The sequence below is a fragment of the Candidozyma duobushaemuli genome (assembly GCF_002926085.2).
Source record: "Candidozyma duobushaemuli strain B09383 chromosome Unknown D_B09383, whole genome shotgun sequence".
Classification (NCBI taxonomy): Eukaryota; Fungi; Ascomycota; class Pichiomycetes; order Serinales; family Metschnikowiaceae; genus Candidozyma; species Candidozyma duobushaemuli.
In genome coordinates, this window is record NW_020289898.1 from 351569 (window position 1) to 374278 (window position 22710).

The 22710-nt window shown below is 47.0% G+C and overlaps 10 protein-coding genes across 10 annotated transcripts; 6 read left to right on the forward strand and 4 right to left on the reverse strand. All coding sequences in view use genetic code 12, as the record gives it.

The window, feature by feature from the left end:
* Positions 1–41: 41 nt before the first annotated feature.
* Positions 42–842, reverse strand: NCE103 (carbonate dehydratase; the record flags this gene model as incomplete). Its single annotated transcript, XM_025482222.1, has 1 exon — positions 42–842. One exon carries the CDS (start codon positions 840–842, stop codon positions 42–44), a length of 801 nt encoding a protein of 266 aa, XP_025336840.1.
* A 2059-nt stretch (positions 843–2901) lies between these two features.
* CXQ87_003758 (putative ATPase) lies at positions 2902–6213 on the forward strand (the record flags this gene model as incomplete). The annotated part of the gene is made up of 1 exon (XM_025482223.1): positions 2902–6213. The coding sequence occupies one exon, from the start codon at positions 2902–2904 to the stop codon at positions 6211–6213; it is 3312 nt and encodes a 1103-aa protein (XP_025336841.1).
* A 459-nt stretch (positions 6214–6672) lies between these two features.
* SGA1 (glucan 1,4-alpha-glucosidase) lies at positions 6673–8268 on the forward strand (the record flags this gene model as incomplete). Its single annotated transcript, XM_025482224.1, has 1 exon — positions 6673–8268. The coding sequence occupies one exon, from the start codon at positions 6673–6675 to the stop codon at positions 8266–8268; it is 1596 nt and encodes a 531-aa protein (XP_025336842.1).
* A 134-nt stretch (positions 8269–8402) lies between these two features.
* On the forward strand, positions 8403–8780 carry CXQ87_003760 (uncharacterized protein; the record flags this gene model as incomplete). The annotated part of the gene is made up of 1 exon (XM_025482225.1): positions 8403–8780. The coding sequence occupies one exon, from the start codon at positions 8403–8405 to the stop codon at positions 8778–8780; it is 378 nt and encodes a 125-aa protein (XP_025336843.1).
* Positions 8781–8895: 115 nt separating this feature from the next.
* Positions 8896–10020, reverse strand: ERG25 (methylsterol monooxygenase; the record flags this gene model as incomplete). The annotated part of the gene is made up of 4 exons (XM_025482226.1): positions 8896–8952; positions 8979–9798; positions 9846–9871; positions 9907–10020. 4 exons carry the CDS (start codon positions 10018–10020, stop codon positions 8896–8898), a joined length of 1017 nt encoding a protein of 338 aa, XP_025336844.1.
* A 2347-nt stretch (positions 10021–12367) lies between these two features.
* On the forward strand, positions 12368–14695 carry CXQ87_003762 (uncharacterized protein; the record flags this gene model as incomplete). The annotated part of the gene is made up of 2 exons (XM_025482227.1): positions 12368–14295; positions 14527–14695. The coding sequence occupies 2 exons, from the start codon at positions 12368–12370 to the stop codon at positions 14693–14695; spliced, it is 2097 nt and encodes a 698-aa protein (XP_025336845.1).
* Positions 14696–16649: 1954 nt separating this feature from the next.
* Positions 16650–17486, forward strand: ARD (Ardp; the record flags this gene model as incomplete). Its single annotated transcript, XM_025482228.1, has 1 exon — positions 16650–17486. The coding sequence occupies one exon, from the start codon at positions 16650–16652 to the stop codon at positions 17484–17486; it is 837 nt and encodes a 278-aa protein (XP_025336846.1).
* Positions 17487–18489: 1003 nt separating this feature from the next.
* On the reverse strand, positions 18490–19467 carry CXQ87_003764 (uncharacterized protein; the record flags this gene model as incomplete). Its single annotated transcript, XM_025482229.1, has 1 exon — positions 18490–19467. The coding sequence occupies one exon, from the start codon at positions 19465–19467 to the stop codon at positions 18490–18492; it is 978 nt and encodes a 325-aa protein (XP_025336847.1).
* A 516-nt stretch (positions 19468–19983) lies between these two features.
* CXQ87_003765 (WD40 repeat domain-containing protein) lies at positions 19984–21374 on the reverse strand (the record flags this gene model as incomplete). The annotated part of the gene is made up of 2 exons (XM_025482230.1): positions 19984–20621; positions 20666–21374. The coding sequence occupies 2 exons, from the start codon at positions 21372–21374 to the stop codon at positions 19984–19986; spliced, it is 1347 nt and encodes a 448-aa protein (XP_025336848.1).
* Positions 21375–21788: 414 nt separating this feature from the next.
* On the forward strand, positions 21789–22638 carry DIE2 (dolichyl-P-Glc:Glc(2)Man(9)GlcNAc(2)-PP-dolichol alpha-1,2- glucosyltransferase; the record flags this gene model as incomplete). Its single annotated transcript, XM_025482231.1, has 2 exons — positions 21789–22529; positions 22573–22638. 2 exons carry the CDS (start codon positions 21789–21791, stop codon positions 22636–22638), a joined length of 807 nt encoding a protein of 268 aa, XP_025336849.1.
* Between the last annotated feature and the right edge of the window lie 72 nt (positions 22639–22710).

Sequence of the window (22710 nt, forward strand, 5' to 3'; positions counted from 1 at the left end):
CTTATAGACTGTGCTGTAGCCCGGACCAGCCCGGAATGCAATTAATGGCCGTTGCCTTCTTCCTCGACATCCTCGTCGTCCACGTGGAAAGCGTCCTCGAACTCGTCGAGAGGAATCTCCACCTCCAGAAGAAGTCCCAGCCCCACATCGTACATGAGACCCCAGACCTCGATATTTCCCTTCTTCAATGCTTTCTGAGCCAGTGGATGTCTTTTGAGTGCCATCACGGATGCAACAACATTGAGTTCGGCGAGCTTCTTAGCTCTAGCTCTTGGGTCAGATTTCAACAGCTCTAGCAATTTGACGTTTTGGGCACGGATGTGTCTGACAGGATTGAGCCAGAGATCGAGCACACCGCCAATCTTCTTCTTGGAAAGCGATGCCCACACACCACCACAGTCAGTGTGTCCACAAACAATGATTTTGCGGACCTTGAGGACATCCACGGCGAACTGGATCACACCTTGGGAAGAGATGTCGTTGGCATTAACGATATTGGCAATGTTTCTATGAGTGAAGATCTCGCCAGGTAGCGTGGCAAGACATGATTCACCAGCTCTGGAGTCGGAACAGCCGATCCAAAGTGTATGCGGGCTCTGGCCCTTGCCGTTGAGCTCAAACACCTGGTTCAGGTGGTTGTGTTTGATGGACTCGACGAAAAACCGGTTATTTTCGAGAAATTCAGATAACGTCGACTCCTTCAGGAGTGTGAAGGGGTGATTGGGACGATCATATGAGGGTGCCTTTGGCGCTGCCAGAGCTTTTTCGTTTGGAGGACTGGTGGTCAAGTCGGTTTCGTTGTCTCTTTCCAACTGGTAGTGGACAATGTTCTCTCTTCCCATTACTTTTGTGGCCGATGCAAAGGTGCGGACGTGGGGAACGAAACGAGGAGGGATTACCAAGCTGCTACCACGCATCGTAGGCCGGTAATGGGATTCGTCATCTTTATATATTGCCCATCGCCTGCACTGGAAGATTACGTAGTTGTGGATGCATGGTGTGCGCAGGATGCCCTTATATTGGCGAACCACCGTTTTTCATGAATGTGGCGGCCTTTCCATGAAGGGGACTTCGATGCGATCTGATTTTTTTGCTTTTGAAGAACATCACCGCCAGCTTTTTTCCCAAATCGAAAACCTCGTAAATCTAGCGGAGTTACAGAGTTCAATTAATCACTGCTTATCGCACGTGACCGGCCCGATGCGCCGTTAAACGTCGGCGCGGAAAAATTGGGCTGATAGGGATTCGACCAATCTAAGATGTTGGCCTTCGGCCCAATGCCGTCCATTAACAAATTTCAAAATTCATGAAAATGAAAATGAAATACTTTCAAGATTTTGGCGTCCATCTTTCATTGTCCATTTTGTGCCTGGCGGGCTTTGCAATGGGCATCATGCGGCGTTGACTCATTGTGGCCTCAAAGTTGGGTTCAGGCTTGGCCTTGAAAAAGTCCGATGTAGCAAAGGTGAATTTTTATTTTCGTAACAGCAGCGGGCAAATTCAAGCTTTGAAGGGTCCGTGACCCAGATCAACCTTGCGCCGCTTTTCTTTTTAGCCTTAGGTAAAGCAGCATCGTGCATGGTGTGGGAGACAGAAAAGCCCAGCGGCCTCTAGATTGAAGGAGATTGACTGATAGTTATGATCACTAGGTATTAGAGTGAAAAAGGGAATGATAGGTTGTTGTTGGCCGAGGAGCCAAAATCCAAGTTTAAGGTGACCGAATGCATTTTGCAGCCAGCTGCACCTACCCCTATGCAGCTACATTTCGTCAACAGAGTTGACGAATAGGTCTTCTCACAGGGGATATTGTTTATGAAAAAGATTAGGAGAAACGGTCTAATAGAGTTACGCAAGCCACGTTGTGCTAGTCGAAGCCGCAAGCGTAAGGAAGTGTCAAAGCCCTGTTTAGTTGGAGAATGAGGGAGGCCCGATACAAAGATAAAATAGAACCACAAAGCAATTGTACATTTAAGCAGGAACGTTCTTGTCAGAATTGCCCTGATCTCTGCCTGTGGCTCATTCTCGAATTGTGGCTTCCGCATTGTCCAGTGATCTCGAGGCTCACAACTAGAGGCAAGACTGGCAGATCACAGAATCCAATTGACGTCAAGAAAATGGTACCAATTTATTGTTGAGACGACAATGACAGGATGCGTTTAGCTTAATGTTATACTCCGACATACCGCAATCAAGTCACCAGAATGACATCGGTATGGTGTTCTGGAAAAGAGAGAGCACCTTGGATCGGTATACCATTTACTTCAAGAAGCGGAGGGGAATAGAGAATTGAGAAAGACCCAGACACACTTTGACGATGAGTACCTTTCTCGCTTGTTTGGCCACTTATCATTTTAAAGCAATTGGCTCATATTTTGCAACTGTCTCTCTGTTTGAGACCACTCCGAAGCAAGGTGAGAAGTATGCATCAAGACCGCCAATGGGCAACCAATGAAACGAAAACTTAGTCAAATCCATCTTTTCAATTGTATGAGAAATTGTGAAAGACGCGGTTGGGTGGTTTTTGGAAAAAACTCATCACAGTTATTTTCCAGACAAGGTGTGCGGCTGAGATGGCATTTTGCAGCCATTCAATGGAAACTCAAACTCAATCATTAGGCTTGACTGTCACTCGAATATCTTATCTTTCTAAACTCTCTCATTATGAAAACTTTTATTCTTCAAGTATCTTCCCTTGCAACCTCCATTGGATTACCTCATCGACCGGGCATCGACTGCATACACATGGAGCACGTCTAAGATATAGATTGCCAGTTACACAAAGGTTGAGAGCACAACTTATCCAAGGCCTCAAATTCTTCCATCTTCGTGTTTTTATAGAAATCGCCTCACAGCTTCTCCAGATCAACGCGTATCCATCACTTATAGACTTTAATTCCCAGGATGAGCGATACGGAGGAAGGCAACCTTACGAGCTTCTTAAAAGAAGACTCCGTCTCCTCGGAGCAACGAGAGTTCAATGATCTTTCAAGTAATGCCAAGCTAGAGCGGTTGAACCATTTGATCAAGCAAACAGAGGTATACTCGCAGATCATCCTTGACAATATGCTTGAAAAATCGCTCGAGAAGAAGAAGCTACAGAAACGCCAGGACAAGCTAAGAAAGCGTGAATTACGCCAGGAGGCAAGAGCAAAATACGAAGAGCAAAAGAAAGTAGCTGCCAAGGAAGGTAAAGCAGAGCCAAGTGTTCCTGATATCTTGCTTTCTGATTCAGAGCCAGAGAGTGAGCCAGAAGATGAGCATCCCCCTACGCCGAAGCTGGAGGAGCAGCCAGAGGAGGCTTCAGATTCAGATCTAGAGGTTCTCGATGTAAAGCTGACCCGAACACGCAGAGCAGCCAGGAAAGGAGGCAGAAGTAAGAAAATGCAGAAACCGATGAAGGAAAGTTCCAAAAAAATTAGAGAAACCAGAATGGCAATTGAGAGTGCTCAAACAGCACACAGTCAATTGCAGCCGAAGCTCGTGACGGGCTGTGATATGAAAGACTACCAATTGGATGGTTTGGAGTGGCTTGTCACACTATATGAGAACGGCCTCAATGGTATCTTAGCAGATGAGATGGGTCTAGGCAAAACGCTTCAGTGTATCTCATTGATATGTTATCTTCTTGAGCATAAGGTTAAAGGGCCTTTCTTGATTGTTGCTCCGCTTTCAACTGTCAACAATTGGTGCAACGAGTTCGAAAAGTTTGCACCATCCGTTAAGGTGATCAAATACACAGGGCCAAAGGAGAGCAGGCAAAATATCACTTTCAACAAGAAATTGAGAGGAAAGGTCGTTATCACCTCATACGAGATAGTGATCAGGGATTTCAGCAAGGTTTCAAGGGTATCCTGGAGCTACTTGACTGTTGATGAGGGCCATAGACTCAAGAATTTTGAGTGCTTGTTGATTCAGAAGCTCAAAAGGGTGGATGCCGCTAATAGATTACTCCTCACAGGTACGCCTTTACAAAATAACTTAAATGAGCTCTGGTCCCTTCTTAATTTCATTTTACCAGATATTTTTGGTGATCTCGAATTGTTCCAGCTGTGGTTCAACTTCGAAGAGTTTGTGAGTGGAAATGAAGATGATGACAGAATGTTAAAGGAAGATGTGAGGAGGAAACTTGTGAAGAGTCTTCATTCCATTTTGAAGCCGTTCCTTCTTCGAAGACTCAAGATCAATGCAATGAAAACCTTGCCTCCTAAGAAGGAGTACATCGTGTACGCAGATTTAACCCCTGTTCAAAGGGCATTTTATGCTGCAATTGTTCACGGTGATATTCGAGATTCGGTCACAGAGCTTCATGCCAAGGAGTTACTTATCAAAAACCACCCTGAAAAATTCACAAAACCTGAGCACCTCGATCCTGTTCAAGACATAATCCACCTGAGAAAGGCCTCAGAGAAAGACGTTCTAGACGATGCTGATGGAAGAGCAACTCAAAGAGATAGGCGGCAAGTTTACTCTAGAAAGCTACTCAAGAATTTCGAGAATGGTAACCTAGATGCTTTGGATTACCTTAGCGAATCTGACGCTTCAGCGACGGAAGAAGAGCTTAGTGAAGAAATCACGAGTGGCGATGAAGATTATCACGATGCATCCGAAACACAAAATGTTGATTCCGAGACATCCTCGAGCGACAAAGATGGAAATGAGACTAGAGATGATAAGAATACAGCAAATACTGATCAAAATGGGGATCAGAAAATTGAACCATCCGCTCCAAATGAGCAAAATGGTGAAAATAGCGATCATTTGAAAGTATCAACAAGTCTTCAAGGTGATGAGACTCTAGAGGGAGAGGCGTTGCAGAGAGAGGTCGAGAAACAGACTCAAGAATTGGAAAACGCTCTCATGATGGGTGTGGCCGCAGAAGAACCAGAAACCCCTGCGGAGAATGGGGCAGTCTTGGAATTTCACCCGAAAGATCAAGAAGTCTTGAGAGTGAAAACTACTTCTCGTGAATGGATACCTTATCGCGCATCGGGGCCAACCCAAAATGGCATCACACGCGAGGAACTCAAAAACAGCTCCTTGAGCAGGAAGCTTCAAAAGACACTTCATGATGTCATACTGGGCGACCACTCGACTGGTGTCTCTAACGGAGGATCTAAGAAAAGACGGAGGAGACCTCTTAGGGGAAAAAGAGCGAGAGCTCGCGTTCAGTCTATTTCAGATGAGCTGGATATTGAAGTCATCGAAATCAAAGATGATTCCGATCTCAGTGAAGAGGAAAAGAGAAGGGAGCTTTGTCTGGAGGCCGTCGACATAGCCAGACGGCATGTTGTGCACCAACACCTTCAAAATACGGTGATGCAGCTAAGAAAGGTCTGCGGTTCACATTACACATTCTATGAACCCTACGTTGTTCACAATGAGCTCGACGAATTCGACCCAGCAGCAGTGAAAGACTTTCTGGAGAAGATTCTCGAGCACTCCGGAAAAATTCAATTGTTCAACCAGCTCTTGGACAAATTAATGGACGATGGGCACAAGGTTCTTGTTTTCTCACAATTTCAGAAAATGCTCGATGTGATTGAAATCGTCTTGACAGACAAAGGCATACCCTTCAATAGACTCGATGGATCTACCTCTCAGGACGAGAGAGAAGACGCAATGAACGAATTCAAAGAGAAAGGAGATGATTCAAGCAAGGTCTTTTTGCTCTCCACGAGAGCTGGTGGCTTGGGATTAAATTTGGTCAGTGCCGACACAGTCATTCTTTTTGATAGTGACTGGAACCCTCAGATGGACCTCCAAGCCATTGACCGTCTCCACAGAATCGGTCAGACCAATCCCGTGAAAATTTTCAGACTTGTGGTTCGAAACACTGTGGAGGAATTGTTGATTGTTAAAAGTTTCAGCAAGAGACTTTTGGAGAGAATGGTCATACAGCTGGGGCACTTCCAACTTGGAAGAGTTGCGAAGAAATTGGCCGAAGAGAAAATTGATCTCGAAAAGTTTACTTCGATTAGGTCAATTCTCGATATAGGCAATCGTTTGGATCTCTACGGCTCTCACGAGGACGAGTTCAACATGAAGAATTCAAGCAGTTTTCTTCTCACACCACCACCTCATGAGGACCCTCTCACACAAGAGGAAATGCACGAGCTCATGGACAGAAGCCGTGACTGCTACGCAAGAAATCCGCTTGACACAAAGTTTGCCAATGTTACACCTTTCGAATCTACAAATACTGTTGAGGAGTAAGAGCAACTTTTGCATGTTGCCTGGAAGCTAAAAAGCTTATCTTCGAACCTGTCATCAAGTGATGAAGTTGCTGCGACGCAATGCAACGTAACCGAAGGACTAGGCATCGCTAATGCCTCGTGCAGCACGTTCGATTTTGCAATTGCTCAACTTCCATACATCGCAAACCACATATCATGCGTGGCGGTTGAGCAAGCAGCCTCTCGGCAGGTCCACGATCAGCATGACCCCAGCAAGCAGTGAAGAACAAAACGGGGACGGAAGCCTGGTTTTCTTACCATTATTCTTCTTTACTGAAAAATTCATTGTTCTGCACCGTCTAGTCTTATAGGTCTAGGCTTCGGAAACAGTGGCAGAGATTCGCGCAGCCCTTGCATTATCAGGCATCTCTCAACCCCAGATTAACGGACCACAAACACAAATACACCCACAAAACACCACGAGCGATTAGGAAACAAGATGCTCTTTTTGCATAATTGTATAGCGTTTTTCGCCGCCTGTCAAGCGCTATATCTTCCAAATTCATGGCGTCACTCGATCCCCCATCCTGGTCTGCTTATCAAGGTGGGCAGTCAAAACCTTGACGAGCTCAACTTCGAGGACTGGATTTCCGAGCAGTCAGACAGATCATTCAGTTATATCCTTGAGAATATCGGCGGTATATCCTCTGTTCTTGATGAGAAGGAGGTGCTTCCAGGTGTTGTCATAGCGTCTCCGCTGAAGGCTGATCCAGACTACTTTTACACTTGGACTAGGGATTCCGCGTTGACCGTACGTACCTTGATCTACCATATGAATGACTACTTCCGTGACGATGCGTTGGTGGCAAGGCTCAGAAAGGTGGTGGAAGACTACATCGAAGTCAACTATAAACTACAACGTCTTCCCAACCAGTCAGGGCGTTTTAATGATGAAACAAGGTCAGGCCTCGGTGAGCCCAAGTTTTTGACCACAGGTAAGAGCTTTGATAAGAACTGGGGCAGGCCCCAGTCTGATGGCCCAGGCCTCCGTGTATCCACTATCCTAGGGTATTTGTTTTTTCTTGAGAGAAATGACCTTCAAATCGAGAACGAGTTCTTGGGAAATACCACTTTTATCTACTATCACATAATCAAGCCCGATCTCGAGTACATTGTGGCAAACTGGAACGATGAGCTGTTCGATTTGTGGGAAGAGGTCAACTCGCATCACTTTTTTACCTCATTGACTCAACTAAAGGCACTTCAGGATGGCCAGCGTTTCGCAAGAACAAACGTGATTGACATGAAGTTTGCAGAGCAGCTCCAGGCTACTTATGATCTGCTAAAGGACTTTATCACTTCATCGGGAGGCTTTACCAAACCATCAATCCCTTACGTCATTGAAACACCAGAATTGCATGAACAGGGTACTAGATCGGGCCTCGATGCTGCGACGTTCCTTGCCGCTCTCCACGCTCATAATCTAGAATTTGGAGGCACCGACAACATTCCTTTTGATGTCGATGATTCGCATATCTTGAATACCATCACCGCCATGGTGGCCGACATGAGACAAAGATACCCCATTAATCACAACAAGGCGCGATGGCAAAATAATGTTGGTGTTGCTTTGGGAAGATACCCCGAGGATGTCTATGACGGACACGGTACTTCGCTCGGTAATCCGTGGTTCATTTCCACGCTCTCAGCTAGTGAAATACTCTTCAAGTGGATCTACAAGAACACCAGGCGGAACGCCGATATCGTCATTGACAAGCTGAACATTGCATTTTTTAGACCGCATGATGCTCAACTCAATGATGAAGCACCCATCAGCGACAGGAAGATTGTCATACCGTACAAATCTGAGCGTTACCACGCCTTGCTTTCCAGCATATACAAGTACGCCGACTCATTTATTGCCAGTGTCCAAGGGCATGTTCACCGGACTGACGGCACGATGCTGGAGCAATTTGACCGCTGGACTGGCTATATGCGTGGAGCCAAGCTGTTGACTTGGCTGTATCTGGCGTTCCACAACTGCGCCAGATGGAGATCCAAGGCTGCTGACGAAATTGAATGGATCAGAAATTGACGAGCAATGAATAGAAATGATATCCAGCATATTTTAGCCCGTAGAAGAGCATTCTTCGTAGCCCGGCTGCAAACAGGTGCACGGATGTACCTCACATCTATCCTATCAACCATATCCTACTACACCTTTCTCCCATGTCTGCCCTATTGATCCTAGGGTCCCTAGTGCTTTTGCATGCTGGATACTGCTCTTATGAGTACCATGCCTTTGTCAAGACTACTGGCTCATTTGTTCCTACCGAGATTATTCTTGAGGTAATTATTGGACTTGTCATCATCAACTTTGGCGCCTTGAGCTCCATCAAATCCAGATACAGATTGGGAATTACCCACGATGAAGTTGTTTGGCCTCCACTGACCTTCCTTATGCCCATCAACTTGAGTGAAGCCACCGGGGTGGTGAACTCATTGGGGATTTCGGAGCATGAAGAATTGGAGACGAGGAGAGATTTCATTGACGTCAAGCAAAAGAGAAAGGAGTACACTGAGTGGTTGGCGAACCAGGAAGCCTAAATAGAAATACAATAAATTAAATCTATGAATTGTGAAAGTTAGCGTATAAAGCAATTCAACTCCCGAAGGTACCGTATTTTTCCTGTGATCCCAAGCGGAGACTCCAGCAGGAGGCTTACTGGATCTTCTTCTCCGCGTTCTTCTTCATTCTCTTCTCCCTGTTCGCCTTGCCCTTGGGCCAGCCTCGGTGTCCAAGACGAAGTCCCACCATCTGAAACTGGAGGCGTAGGAGCCAATGAAGAAGTGGTGGTGCTCGTCGTGGTGGTCGGCACCAGCCCAGAAAGGCAAGAAGTGGTGCAAAGACCATGGGAACTCGTAGCCGGAGTGGGAATCGACGGCCTGGAACAATCTCAAGCAGATCCAGAGCGAGATGGTGAACAAATGCAAGTCTCTGGTGAAGTAGCACCAGACGATAGGTATGCCGACAGTACCCAAGCCTAGGAGGGCGACCTCAACTGGGTGAGCGTACTCGGCTGCCAAGCCGAAAGGAGCAGCGTAACGGTGGTGCTGCTTGTGGATGTACTTGTAGAAAACACCGTGGTGCAAGCCTCTGTGGAACCAGTAGTGCCAAGCGTCCTCAAGAACGAAGAAGATGGACAAGTGCATGGCGACCTTCCACCACGGTGGGAAAGGCACTTGGAAAGAAATACCGATCTTCTCGCACACAGGGTGGAAGAACCAGATAGGGAAAGCCTCCACCATGAAGTGGGAAATCAACACCGACTTGAGGCACTCCCACTGCTCCTTGTTACTAGGAACCTTGGTCTCCTGGATCTTGTACTTGTTGAAGTATGGGATTCTGTCGATGATGGCCCATGGCAAACAACGGCCAAAGTACATAATCTCATGCATCAAGAAGAAGAAAAGACCCGTGGCGAAAAGGTCGTTGTTGATCCAGTAGTAATAGGATGCCCAGAGCTTCTCGACATAGTTCAAGTCGGTAACTCTCGAGAAGTTGTCAAAGGCATCGGCGAACGTGGTCACGTTCGAAAACCCAGCGTAGTTGTGGTAAACGGCACTATTATGTTAGTGAATTCAGGAAATCAATATACTCGGTCGACATACCTAACCATGATGGTTTTTGGAGTAGGCTGATGTTGGCGATATATAGGCGAGAAAAAGAAACGCTCTGCGACGTGCCGTCGTATATGAGGGCTATACGACGATACGAGCGCGTCTGGAACTCAGTGTACATGAAAGACTTTGCAAATGAACTAGCTCTACGGTATTTGATAAGCATTTCGTTGATATCTACGAGAAGGTTATTATGACGTATTGACTGATTTGAATCTTGCCGAAATGGGGCCACATGGGCTGACCGATGAGACAGATAAGGCGAGTAAACGAGATATCGTACTAGGCCGTATGCATGGAAGTATGTCGATAAACGATAAGCGGGATGAATGTTGGAGTTTGTATTTAGCTTTCATTTATCTAAATTGTCTGGGTTCCCTGATTTCGTGTTTTTCCGAGTGTTCGGTGAGAGGTTGCAAAAATGTCGTCACACCGTCATCTGAGCCCCGTGTCAGTGTCTCCACACCCTTTGAAGTGGAATACTATATACTGCATTATGCATAGAATAAAAAATGGAACACAACTACGTCTTCGCTTTAAAAAGTTACCCCGACTAGAACCATATTGATGGGGGTTACTGAGGTAGCGACGACATTGTCGCACGCTAGAACTATACGCTGCATCCTGCAACAACCCGTCATAATTATATTCCGGCGATGGAGATCGAATATCCGACAACTAGGAAGTAAACTCCATATTCTTTGAGAAACCCTCCCATGATAATTCCACTATCAGTTGCCTCCTTGGAAAGCCGAATCTCCCGTCGTTTACGCACATGCCCAGACATCATACGATTTTCAGCAGCCGTTTAAAACTAACTTTTCGCTCGCCCTGCACACAGAGGTTGAAACGATGGATTTTTCCCCATGGGTTTAGCTGCGAACTCTAAGTGGTCCATCTAGTTGCTCAGGGGCAACGGAGGTATACCTTAATTTTTGTTTTGTTAACTTATATGACACGTAGACTTTGGCAATTATCTGCAAAAGAGATGGTGAATTTGTTGAAATGATCTTGTTTTGAATTTAATTGGAGCATTTCGATGGCGACCGTGTAATATACGCAAGAGTTCACCAGCCTGATGAGAAAATGAGAATTGGCCCTATTATGAGTGCTCGGGTATTGGATGTGGTCTTTCAGGTAAAAGACGCTAAGAAGCCTCAAAGTTCCCAAAAGCGTACGAACGGGAGTAAGTGGGATTTGAATTCTTAAAATTTCGCATCACTCAATCATGATTTTTATGGTACACTAATACGTGGTACTTGGAAAGCGCTCCTTGTCTGAGACAGTGATTCTCTGCATCCTCAAACATCTGGGGTGGGTCTGATTTCCAGACTGCACTGGAGGTGATCTTTCGGAGCAACGCTGATCGCTGCGGATCTTCTATGTTACTCAGCAGCGAAAATTGATAATTCTCATAGTAATCAGAATTTCACAAAATCATTCGTGTGGCTCGTCCGATTGATTGTTGTGTTGCTTTACTGAATTGCTCGTGATCAATTTTGAAGTTGCTCCCGAATCGACCTTCTCCCTTCCAATAGCCAAATCAAATGCTACACGTGCCCATATTGCCCAATCAAAAGGACCCCAATCAACAAAAGTCTTTCAAATTGTAACGACCGCAAAAAGCAGCGTTACGTCCAACTCCCATACTTTATCTCACCCCCTTCGCCTCGCTGAATAACTCATCGGACTCACAGCAAACCGTGCGCAAATGGCCCGGTTAATCGCGGTTGTTGGCGGCCCGAGTCGCGGTTGCCCGCGACGTTTTGTGTCAATACCGCAGATTGGCCACCACGTAGCACGGCTGTAGAAATTTGAAAAAACAGGCACGAAAAACCCATCTTGATACCCCAAAAACTAATAGAGATTCGCCGACAAACACCGTCAAACTAAAGAAAAGGGGTTGTGACATCATCATCGGCTCTACACTATCACCGAGGTGCTCGGTGAGTTAACCCATGCGCATTAGCTTGCGTTGCGAAACCGACAGACAGGGCGCTCATGAAACTGAGATGTTCATACAGAATGCTTGTGTATTATTCGAGTTGACAGCTCGGAAAAACCCATCATCAAGGCGTCCGCCACATAGCGCTTTCACCAATTTTCAATCTTATCACAAAATCACTTTTCTTGGGCTTGCCCTTTCTTGCTTGGTGTATTCGGACAAATATCGGTCCGACGTCTAAAGAGCCGGGAGGCTGAGGGTGCATCGGTGAAAACGCGACTATTCCGAGCTGTTAGCAACACCACGGCAAATCTTCGTCAAAAGACTATCGTCTTCTCCACCCCACCTCAACAAAAAACAAATCTTATTTTATGGGACCACTTTTCACGATCACGCCTCCTTAACTCCAAGCTCTTGGCTAAAAAGACCTTGTTTTCACTATCACCCTGCACAGAACTAACGCCGTACGGATCATTGCATAAATCAACCGCAGCGACGCTTCTATATAAGAGCACCCCAGAAGCCTTTTTTTCCCCCATCTCGCCACGCATTTTCATACACTTTCAGCATGTCTTCAAGACCATCACTTTCATCTATAGAGTCAGCAAACCTGGCTCCCAAGCCAGTGCCTCTACAGCCTGAGCCTTATAGACCAAACAGGGCTGGCTCTGTCCTGTCGTCGCTCAATGGCTTTCTGACTCCTAACAATTTGTCTAGACTTTCCTCGAGGTACAGCGTTAACGAGATCTATGGTGACTTGGACTCGGCCGAAATCGAAAACCAAAGAGCCTTGCATCAAAACGAGGTGCTCCGAACATTATCTCGTAGAGTGCTGTTGATGGCGTCAAAGGACCATGTGCATAGACCCGAGGATGAGGAAAACCAAGTCAAGGGAGACGAGTCTGAACAACACTACGAGGACATGCCCGACACGGCTGTTCCTTCTAAGGATTTTGGTGGCGAGTTCACGGACATAGACCCTGAGCTTGTGGCGTGGAACGGCCCAGACGACCCAGACTACCCTAGAAACTGGAGTATGCGCAGAAAAATGTTTCTGACATTTATGGTGTCCGTTTACACGTTGGTTTCTCCCATGTCCTCCTCGGTGCTTTCCCCCGCCATGCCTGCCATTGCAGAAGACATCAACCTCCATTCCTCGGTGCTTCAGTCCTTCTGTGTCTCCATCATGGTTCTTGCATGGGCGCTTGGTCCTTTGATCATCGCCCCCATTTCTGAGTCCGACCGTATCGGTCGTCGCCCAGTGCTCAACATTTCCATCTGGATAACGTTCATATTTAACTTGGTTTGCGGTTTTGCGAAGACTCCAGCTCAGCTTTGCGTTTTCCGCTTCTTGTGTGGTTTGGGCGGCTGTGCTCCCTTGAATGTGGGTGCTGGCTGCTTGGCTGACGTTTGGAGTGATGGTCAGCGTCTTTTGGCAATGGCTTTCTACTCCATGGGTCCTCTTATGGGTCCAGTCATTGCTCCTGTCATCTCTGGCTTCGTTGTGCAACGCGCTAACTGGCATTGGTGTTTCTTTTACTTGGCCATCTTCAACTTTGTTGTCGCTGTGATTGGCACCTTTTTCTTTGAGGAGACTTACTCACCTACCTTGTTGAGGAAGAAGGCTATCAAATTGAGAAAGTCAACCGGCAACTCCCACTTGCACACCATTTTCGAAGTCGCCGACGGCGAATCAACCACAAGCAAGATCATTGTTTCTGTTCTGAGACCTATCTCCCTTCTTGTTGGTCACCCTATGGTTTTTGGCCTCGGTCTCTTCATGGCATTCTGCTACGGATTCATGTACCTTCTCATTGTCACATACCCCTCTGTTTACGAGGGCAACTATGGTTTCAGCGTCGAAATCGCTGGTCTCATGTACATTCCACTTGGTATTGGTTTTGCTGTCGGCACCTTGATTTTCACTCCAGTCAGTGACAGAATCTACATCAAGCTTGTTGCTGCTAACAATGGCGTACCAAAGCCAGAACACCGTCTTCCGATGTTGATTGCCAGTGGCTGCGGTATGCCCGTTGCCCTTATCTGGTACGGTTGGTCTGCTGAAAAGCAGTTGCACTGGATCATGCCGGCCATCAGTTCCGCCATTTTCGGTATTTTCCTCGTGCCTGTTTTCCAAAACATTCAGAACTATCTTATTGACATGAACAATCGTTTTGCTGCATCGTCTGTCGCTGCTGCTGCCGTGTTCCGTTCCCTCTTTGGCTTCTCCTTCCCCTTATTTGCCAACTTCATGTATGACGCCTTGGGATACGGATGGGGCAACACGATGTTTGCCTTTATCGGTCTCGCCTTGGGTGTTCCCTTCCCCTTATTCTGCTTGAAATACGGCGAGAGGTTGAGATCATGGGCCAACGCCAAGTTCGATCGCCAGCAAGCCAAGAGAGACGAGAAGAACTTACAGAGATTGCAGGCCATGGAGGCCAAAAAGGAAAAGGAGATGTTGGATAAGCAACACGCTTCCGACTCTTCCACCGAGTAATCAATTCAACCACTAGCATAGATATTTATTTGCATACCTTAATGGACCACTATCTTAAGCGAGGCATGTAGGCGCACGTCAATGCGATCACTGGCTTATCGCGCTGCTGCAGTACACCCAAAAGTTTACCGCGAACTTCACCCCTGAGTTTACCACACCATGAAGTGTTTGATCTATCTTACTCTATTCTATATCCTCGGGCTGGCCCTCGCTGTTGATTTTGCCAGGCCTCAGCGGGAACCCGCGGCCCGGTATAATGGCGGGTTCTTAAAGAAGTGGAAGAACCCTTGGTTTGAGCCACGTCAGTCGGATGAACCAGTTCCTGGGCTTGTTCCAGATGACTCCAGTGACGATGAGGATTATCCTGAGGAGCCAGGTACTCCACGGTACGATTAGAGACAGTTTTTAATTTACTTCTTCTGGGAGCGTTTAATAATACATTTTGCGAGACTACTGTAGGTGCGAGGGAGGGAGATAGGGGAAACAGCAGCGAAGGAATGAAGGGGGACGGATGGAGTGCTTTAGAAGAAAGTGTGGAAGAAAATATCTAATTCATGAAGACCAAGGTTGAGACTTGCCGTCCACTCAGGCATACTGTGGGAGACGGATAGTTAGGAAACGTGAATGGCTCTCATTGGAATTATGGCCTGGACAACGGACAGTCCATCTCTACCCATCAACGATGTTCTCTCATTCAGGGCGACTTCCACAACTCATAGGTTGAGGCAAGTTGGCCGCCTTTATCGCTTACACTTAGACGAGCACTTTTTCACTACAGCATTGTCTCGTCGCGTTGACTCACACAGCCTTGCAACCGTTGAGGTGCATTTCCAGTATGCCTTCGCCTCAGCCTAAAAAACTCTAGATCGATTTGAAGCCCTTCGTATAAGCGACTGCACCCGTTCCGTGGAGGTTCCGTGGAGGATCCATGGAGGAGTCTTCTCCGTTGCGTAACCTCGAAGCTCGATGACGATTTTCCGGTCTGTAGGGAACTGCCGAATGCTGAGATGTGGGCGTGCAAGAAAAAGAGGAATGCAATGTAGAGGCCGAGTGAGCCTCGACTAGAAAAATGACAATAGCACGAGCAAAGTTGCCGGAAATTCTACAATTGGTGGGAACAACAGAAAAGGCGTTTCGGTTTTTAAAAAAATAAGGCCTGGCCGGGAAAAAAGGAACTCAAACGGGAATGGATTGCCGCTCGTTTACAGACAGTGAGATCATCTCACTGCGATGACATCACGGGCGCAGGACTAGGACTCGAGTTTTTCCGGCAGTGGTAAAAAAAAAAAAAAAAAAAATTGTCAGGGAAAATAATGTGCCTGGCAGGCCCGTGGATGAAAAAGAAACCCAAGTTGGTCCGAAGCACCCGGATGCAAGCCTGAATGTGAAATCGGCTTCCCGAGGTCTATACAGAGAACGCAAAACCTTCACGATGCAATCGGGTGGCCATCGCTGCATACTAACGGTCTTTTCTTTTGTCGATTTGGGCACGTAGTGTATTACAAAGAAGCAGGGCGGCATTTTTGCACAGTGTGAAAAAAAGCACCAGGAGGCGACCAGCCTAATCAGCGAAATTCAACGCTTTTCCATGACCCCCCACTGTAGTTACCAATTAAGGCCACCTCGGCTGGTCACTGTGTTTACCATTTCGCAGCCAGCCTGCTGTCCCACACACTCCCCCACTCTAGCTTACTACAACCCACGAAAAAGTGACCTTTTCAAATAAAATAAAGTGGGTATTTTTCTGCTTATTGCATGGGCAGCCACGGACCAACTTCCCAATGCATCCGCCCTCCTCCACAGCATCTTATCAGTGTACGTTTCTTTTCGCGCACAACTGCAAACCCTTGGTCCAGGTGTCCAAACCCGTTGACTCCGCAGGGGCCAGCAGTCAAAAAAAAAAATATACACAACTTTCGTAGGATTCTCCCGATAAACTTTGATGGAAAAACCCCCGAAACCAAAACCTTAACGAGTGTTTCTCTCTACTTTGAGCCATGTGGGGTGCGGCGACTTTCTGGGCCCTCCCGCCCAAGGCACAGTCCGTACTGCCCAACACAGAAACCCCTTATTATCTACGAAAGAGCTGGCATTTTTGTGACAAGGACATCTGTGGACTTTCCTCTTTCTCCGTTTCTTTCTACAACCTGCCCTGAACGTGCCTCACAGGCTAGGAGAAAACGCTGCAGTGAAGGCCCGTGCATGTGTGGCCTGCAGACTGCGAACGCCGTGAACGTTTCTTTTCTCACGCTTGACGTGAGCACATCGGCCCCACCGCTGCCACCTGAAAACTATATATATACCGCCCTCCCCACTCCACAATTTTTTTCCCATCTATCAACAACTAGTCATGGATTTCTCATACAACAACGTCGTCCCAAACTTCAGAGCTGACGGTAAATTGGTCGTCATTACCGGTGGTTCCGGTGGTATGGCTTCTTATATCTCCAGAGCTTTCCTTGCCCAGGGTGCCGATGTGGCCCTTGTGGACATCAACCTTGAGAGAACCAAGGCTGCCGCTAAGGAGGTCTTGGCCTGGGGCCAGGAGACCTTGAAGGGCGAGCACGAGACCCCTGTTGGCGAGGTGTCTGCTTGGTCTTGTAACATTGGTGACGCTGAGAACGTGGCCGCTACCTTCGCCGAGATCAACGAACACCACAACAACGTTGCTGATGTTCTCGTCAACACCGCCGGTTACTGCGAGAACTTCCCAGCTGAGGAGTACCCAGCCAGCAACGCTGAGGGTATCATGCGTGTCAACGGTTTGGGTGCTTTCTACGTTGCCCAGGCTTTTGCTAAGCCATTGATTGAGGCCAACAAGCGTGGTTCTCTTGTCATGATCGGCTCCATGTCCGGCACCATTGTCAACGACCCACAGCCACAGGCCATGTACAACATGGCCAAGGCCGGTGTCATCCACTTGGTGAGATCGTTGGCTTGTGAGTGGGCCAAGTACAACATCCGTGTTAACACCGTCTCGCCCGGCTACATTCTCACGCCTTTGACCAAGAACGTTATCGCTGGTCACTCTGAGATGAAGGACGCTTGGGAGAGCAAGATCCCATTGCACAGAATGGCCGACCCTAAGGAGTTTGTCGGCTCCATTCTTTACTTGGCCTCCGAGTCGGCCTCCTCCTACACTACGGGCCACAACTTGGTTGTGGACGGCGGCTACGAGTGCTGGTAAGCGCCACGCCCCATTCATTCGTTTTTCCCTTTTTGATGATTTGTGGGGCGCCGCGCCGCCCCCGGTTGTTTAATGACTCCACCTGATGTCCTTGGTCTACGTTTTTTAATGCACAGTTATTTTATTCGAGACCTTAGTTCTATCTAGGATATTTTCCAGCACCCCCATTTTATAGAATACAAGCTGGCTATAGAGATTACTGATTTGTAGAGTTGCAATTGTTGGGGTTCCACCCCACGTCGCACAGAATGCGTGCTTAGTGCGTCCCGCCTTAACCGTTTTCTTGCGTGGTGAGACGCATTGCTTTGTTTGCACTTTTGGGGCGGGCTTCCCCAGATTACAAGGGGCTTCCTCCTTGTTCTATTTTTGTGACTCTCTTTTTCGTGACTTCTCAAAGTTCCAATATTATTCCCGTTGCCATGACTCGGGAAAGGCCAACAAAGAAACTGCTGTCCCCCTCATGGTCACACTGTGGTCAGGTGCTGGTTAGTGCCCCGCCATGTCCGAAGCCGCGGCAGCGAATGTTTTCAGTTTCTACCAATCGAAAATGGCATTTTGCTTGTTCGGAACAGGAGACGGGTTGAGACGGCTTTCTCTGCAGCAGTGATTGGTGAGGCATTTTTTTTAGAAGCACGAGGTGCCACGGCAGCATCGAAATTACCTTGGGTTCCACAAAAGTGTAAGTAGCGCCCGGCGGCTGCAAACAGCCTTAAAACGTGACGGGCTCTTCCGGTAGTATGTAGTTACCGGTCGGGGAAATTTAGCCTTTGACAGCTCTGCAATGTATTGTCAGCCGGAGGCGAAGGCCTGAGTCACGTCGGCACTTGCCGACTCGTCTGAGTCAGCTTAGCGTTTGTAAACCATTGTTAGACTCCGTGATCGGCTTAGCTTAAGCGCCGACTTGCAAATGCAAGGGACGACCACGACCGGTACCAGCACAAAAAGTGGCTTCACAGTGTACTTGTAGACCGTATTTCTGCGCTTCATTTTAACCAGACTCTGATTATACGGGAAGCTTTGCGGCCTCCCACATCTTGGCCAAGGCCTGCTTGAAACAGCTTACGTTGTAGTCGATGATGGTGAGCACCTCGTCCATGTCTTGCTTCTCTTCTGGGGCATCATCGTTCCTTATAAGTGCCACCAAGGCCAATCCACGAATCATTTGTTTAAGATACAACACCAGGCCATTCAGCAAATAACTGATCGACTTGACGCCGTTGTCTTTGACAGTCTTACGCTCATTGTCCACATATAAGTCGTCCAAGTCAATAGTGATGTCAATAAACTCTGCACACACCTCGTACGTCTGAATATCCACCGGTGATGAATCTGTGGCCACGTAGATTTTGGAGTTCACGTCAAAGAGGAACACCTTGTCGATGGAGGAATGCACCACCAAATTGTCTAGCATATTTTCAAGCGACGGCAATTCGGGAATGAGTTTCTGCACAATTCTTGAAAATGCCTCGTAGATGGAATGATCAAAGATCGACGTGAGATAGAAGGAAACTTGGACGCCTTCAAGGCCTAAGTCCAACAACTCGTCACCGGTTCGCTGCATAATATCTCTCTGAGCGTCAATTCTGTAGTCTTCCAGCAACCCGTCGATCTTGTGGATGAGGACTTCAATGTGGATGGTAGGATTCACCTTGTATGCGTATTCAATGATCATTGAGAGGTTCGTCAAAGCGTTCAAGTACTCGTCTTGCGAGTCAATCACATACACCAACGCGCCGACCAGCGAGAACAAACGTTCGGAATCGTACGTTGGCTCGAAGTAGTTGAGTTGACCCGGCAACTCCATCACGGAAAGGTCTATAAGCGACAGAAACTGTTCCAGCGTTGGTTTCGAGGTCGACTCCAAGTAAAGGGTATCGAGCGGCTGCATGTTGTGAAAGACAACTTTGCAAATCGACAGCTTGCCGCCGCGGCGGAGCCCCATAAGTAGGATGGTAGCGTTCGTGGCTTCTTGGTTGTCCATGATAAAGAGTGTTGATGAAGACCTACCGATAAGAGTCGGTGCGCTCACACAGGAATAGCCATGGAATTCGAAGAAGGATTAGTGGAGTTGAGTTAGACGACGTAAAACAGATTTTTGGGAATTAACAGATGAAAAAGAGGTGATTGTGGATAATGTTTTGAAAAATGTAGGTTATCTCTTGTCGAGATGGGTGCAGAGTTCATGTACTGTAGCAGAATCATTGGTCTATCATAAGGCAAAGAGAACCCATGACAAGTTAATCGATCTAATTTCGAATTGGGACTGCTTGAAATGTACGGATGTACTTTCAGGTTAAATCGAAGGTTAAATAAGCAACTTACAAGTCCTCACACAGAATGGTTGCAAAATGGTGAACGTAGCTAGCGAGTAGAGGAAATGAAGTGTAACGGCAAGTTCACAACCCGGATTTTCAAATTACCTTCATTTGAAGGGAACAATGTTCTTTACTACGACTTTTTTTATACATTCTTGCATCCGAGCTATCATTGTGTCAACCTACCTCAAGACTAACCCTGTGTTCATGTTCTCCACTAGCAGAATAATACTGCTGTCGAAATCTCTGGAACTTTGGATCGGACCCATTTGTGACAGCCCTGCAGACCTCAGGATTCTCAGGGTGCCATCTTCGTCCCTTACATCATCCTTCCACAACTGGTACATACGAACCATGCCGTCTTGTGTGGCAACAGCTATTTTTCGCTGATCCGGAGAAACAGCTGCATTGAAAGCACGGAGACCTTTGTCTGGCGCCCGGGCAACAAGGTCGAAATCTGGATAGCTGTATATGGAAATAACACCAGCGGAGGGAGAAAAAGAATGACCAAATGTAACGACCAATTCTCTTCGTGTTTTCGACCACGTTACAGAAGTAATTTGCCCAGGCGTTGGTAAGGCTTTCACAAGTGTACCCAGAGTGAAGTGCCAAACCCTGATCAGTCTATCATTGGAACCAGCACCAGTGGCTAATAGAGTTGGAGGTGACAGCCATGGACAGAAATCGAGAGCTTTAATTGCAGCCAAATGGCGAAGCTCTGTTACCATCTCTAGGCGGGCTCCACTGATTCTCCATACTATGACTTTATTCTCGTTTCCTCCAGCTGCAAGGTATTGACCATCCTTGCTGATTGTAATTCCTGAGGTTAGTGGTGATGGTTTCAAAAACAAAAGCCAAACATACCTGTCACCAGTTGCCTAAATTCATGACACAAAGGCCCAACCTTGACCTCATCTTTCACCTGAGCACCGTAGATGACTCCGTTTCCATCGCCCAAATAGAAGTAGCCATTATTCCACTCAGCACAAGTCACCCCAGCATCAATATAAAACTCTCCTTTACAGCAACCCAAGACATCCATGATCGTCACTCTGCCCCAGTCCATAGCCACCAATACAAACCCTCCACCACACTTTAAGCAGGTTATACCCGAATACCGAGCGTTATACCAAAAGCCCTCCAATCCCATTTCGCCATCCCACCAGAAAGCATCTTCATTCACTGCTAACGCAAGCTTTTGGGAAAGAGGGCACCAGGAAAGAAGACTGGTGTAGTAGTTGTTCATGTCACCAGCTGTAATGAGGTAGTGGATCTCGTGAAGCTCTTGGGGCTCATTCTCTACAACGGCCACGTTCAAATCGGGAACATCAAGAATTCGAGAAATCAGCCTTGGTTCAGAAGCCGGTCTTCTTCCGTAATCTAGCGATTTTGTGTCAAGACTAAGCAGATTCACTAGAGAGCTTTGATGAGTAGAGAAGGTAGGTTGTCGGGGTGTTTCAGAGACTGAAGACGGAAGAATGTGCATGAATGGATTCGTTTGATGTTCATGTTGCAGAGGTGGTCTTGCTGTTGGTTTGGGCATCTCCCGTGCCAGAGCTGGACGGTAAAGCATGAAGAAGAAATGGCTGCAAAATGCAAATGCAAAATCGCATTGTGCTTATGAGAAGTGGACCCATGAGACTAGGGTCGGCAAGTCAAGATTCAAGTGAGCGACCACAAAGTAATACAATTTGGCTCTACTTGGTTAATGAAGTGCCATCGATAGATTTGTGAACTGCAATCAACTATCATTCGTACTTTCCCCTAATTATTGGACTCTTCCACACACCAAGCCAGTCGGAGCTAGGCCACCATGAAACCGAAATCAAGCTGTGGTCGTTCCCAATACTTATCATAGTTCTCTCATTTTGAAAAAAACCTTGTAGCCTACACAAATTGAAATAATCCTTCACCCATCTCTTTCCCTCCACTTTCGCAGCCATACTCGCGCATTATCAACTATCAACTAGTATTGATCCATATATACATGGCACTTCCAGACTTAGTGCTTCCAATTTTTGGAGCACTCACAGCCGTCATTGCTCAAAAAGCTCACGAAAAGCTACAATGGCCCTTCATAGATGAGTTTTTTCACCTACGCCAGTGCGCTACATACTGTGCTCATGAGTTTTCCAAATGGGACAACAAGATCACCACCCCTCCAGGCTTGTACTTGCTTGGAACGTGGTACCATCACGTCCTCAGTGCATTAGGGGTTCCTGATTCGTGTGGGGCAACAGCACTCAGATCATTGAACTTGGTGGGTGGAGTTGTGGCACTTCCATTAGTACTTTCCTTAGTGAGAACTGACAACTTCTGGAAGGTCAATGTGGTGCTGCTTCCGTTGCTTTACACTTACTACTTCTTATTCTACACCGATGTATGGGCCACTGTGTTGGTGGTGCTTCCGCTTATGGTGGTATCGAAACACCGGTCATTGAAGGGTTCGATCTACGCAAACCTAGCTGCATTTGCAAGCCTTTGGCTTAGGCAAACGAACATTGTGTGGCTAGTCTTTGTGGGAATTGTCCTCATAGATAAAAGAAAGCCCAAGGCAGAGCCAGTCTTGCAGAACGTATCCAATTTCATAGTCCAATGCTTCAAAGATTGGCTACTTCTTGTCCCCTTTGCCATAAATGCTGGCCTCTTTATTGCATTTGTCTACATCAATGGCGGGGTTACATTCGGCGACAAGGAGAATCACAAAATGACTCTTCATGTGGTCCAAGTATTCTATTGTGCTACATTCATCGCCTTCTTCACAACACCAGTCTGGTTGTCACCCAAAACGATTAAAAATTACTTTCGGTTTGCTGTCAGTGGAAGAAAAGGATTAAATCTATTAATAACTGCGGTACTGTTTGTGGTATTGCACCACATCATAAGACATTACACGGTTGTCCACCCCT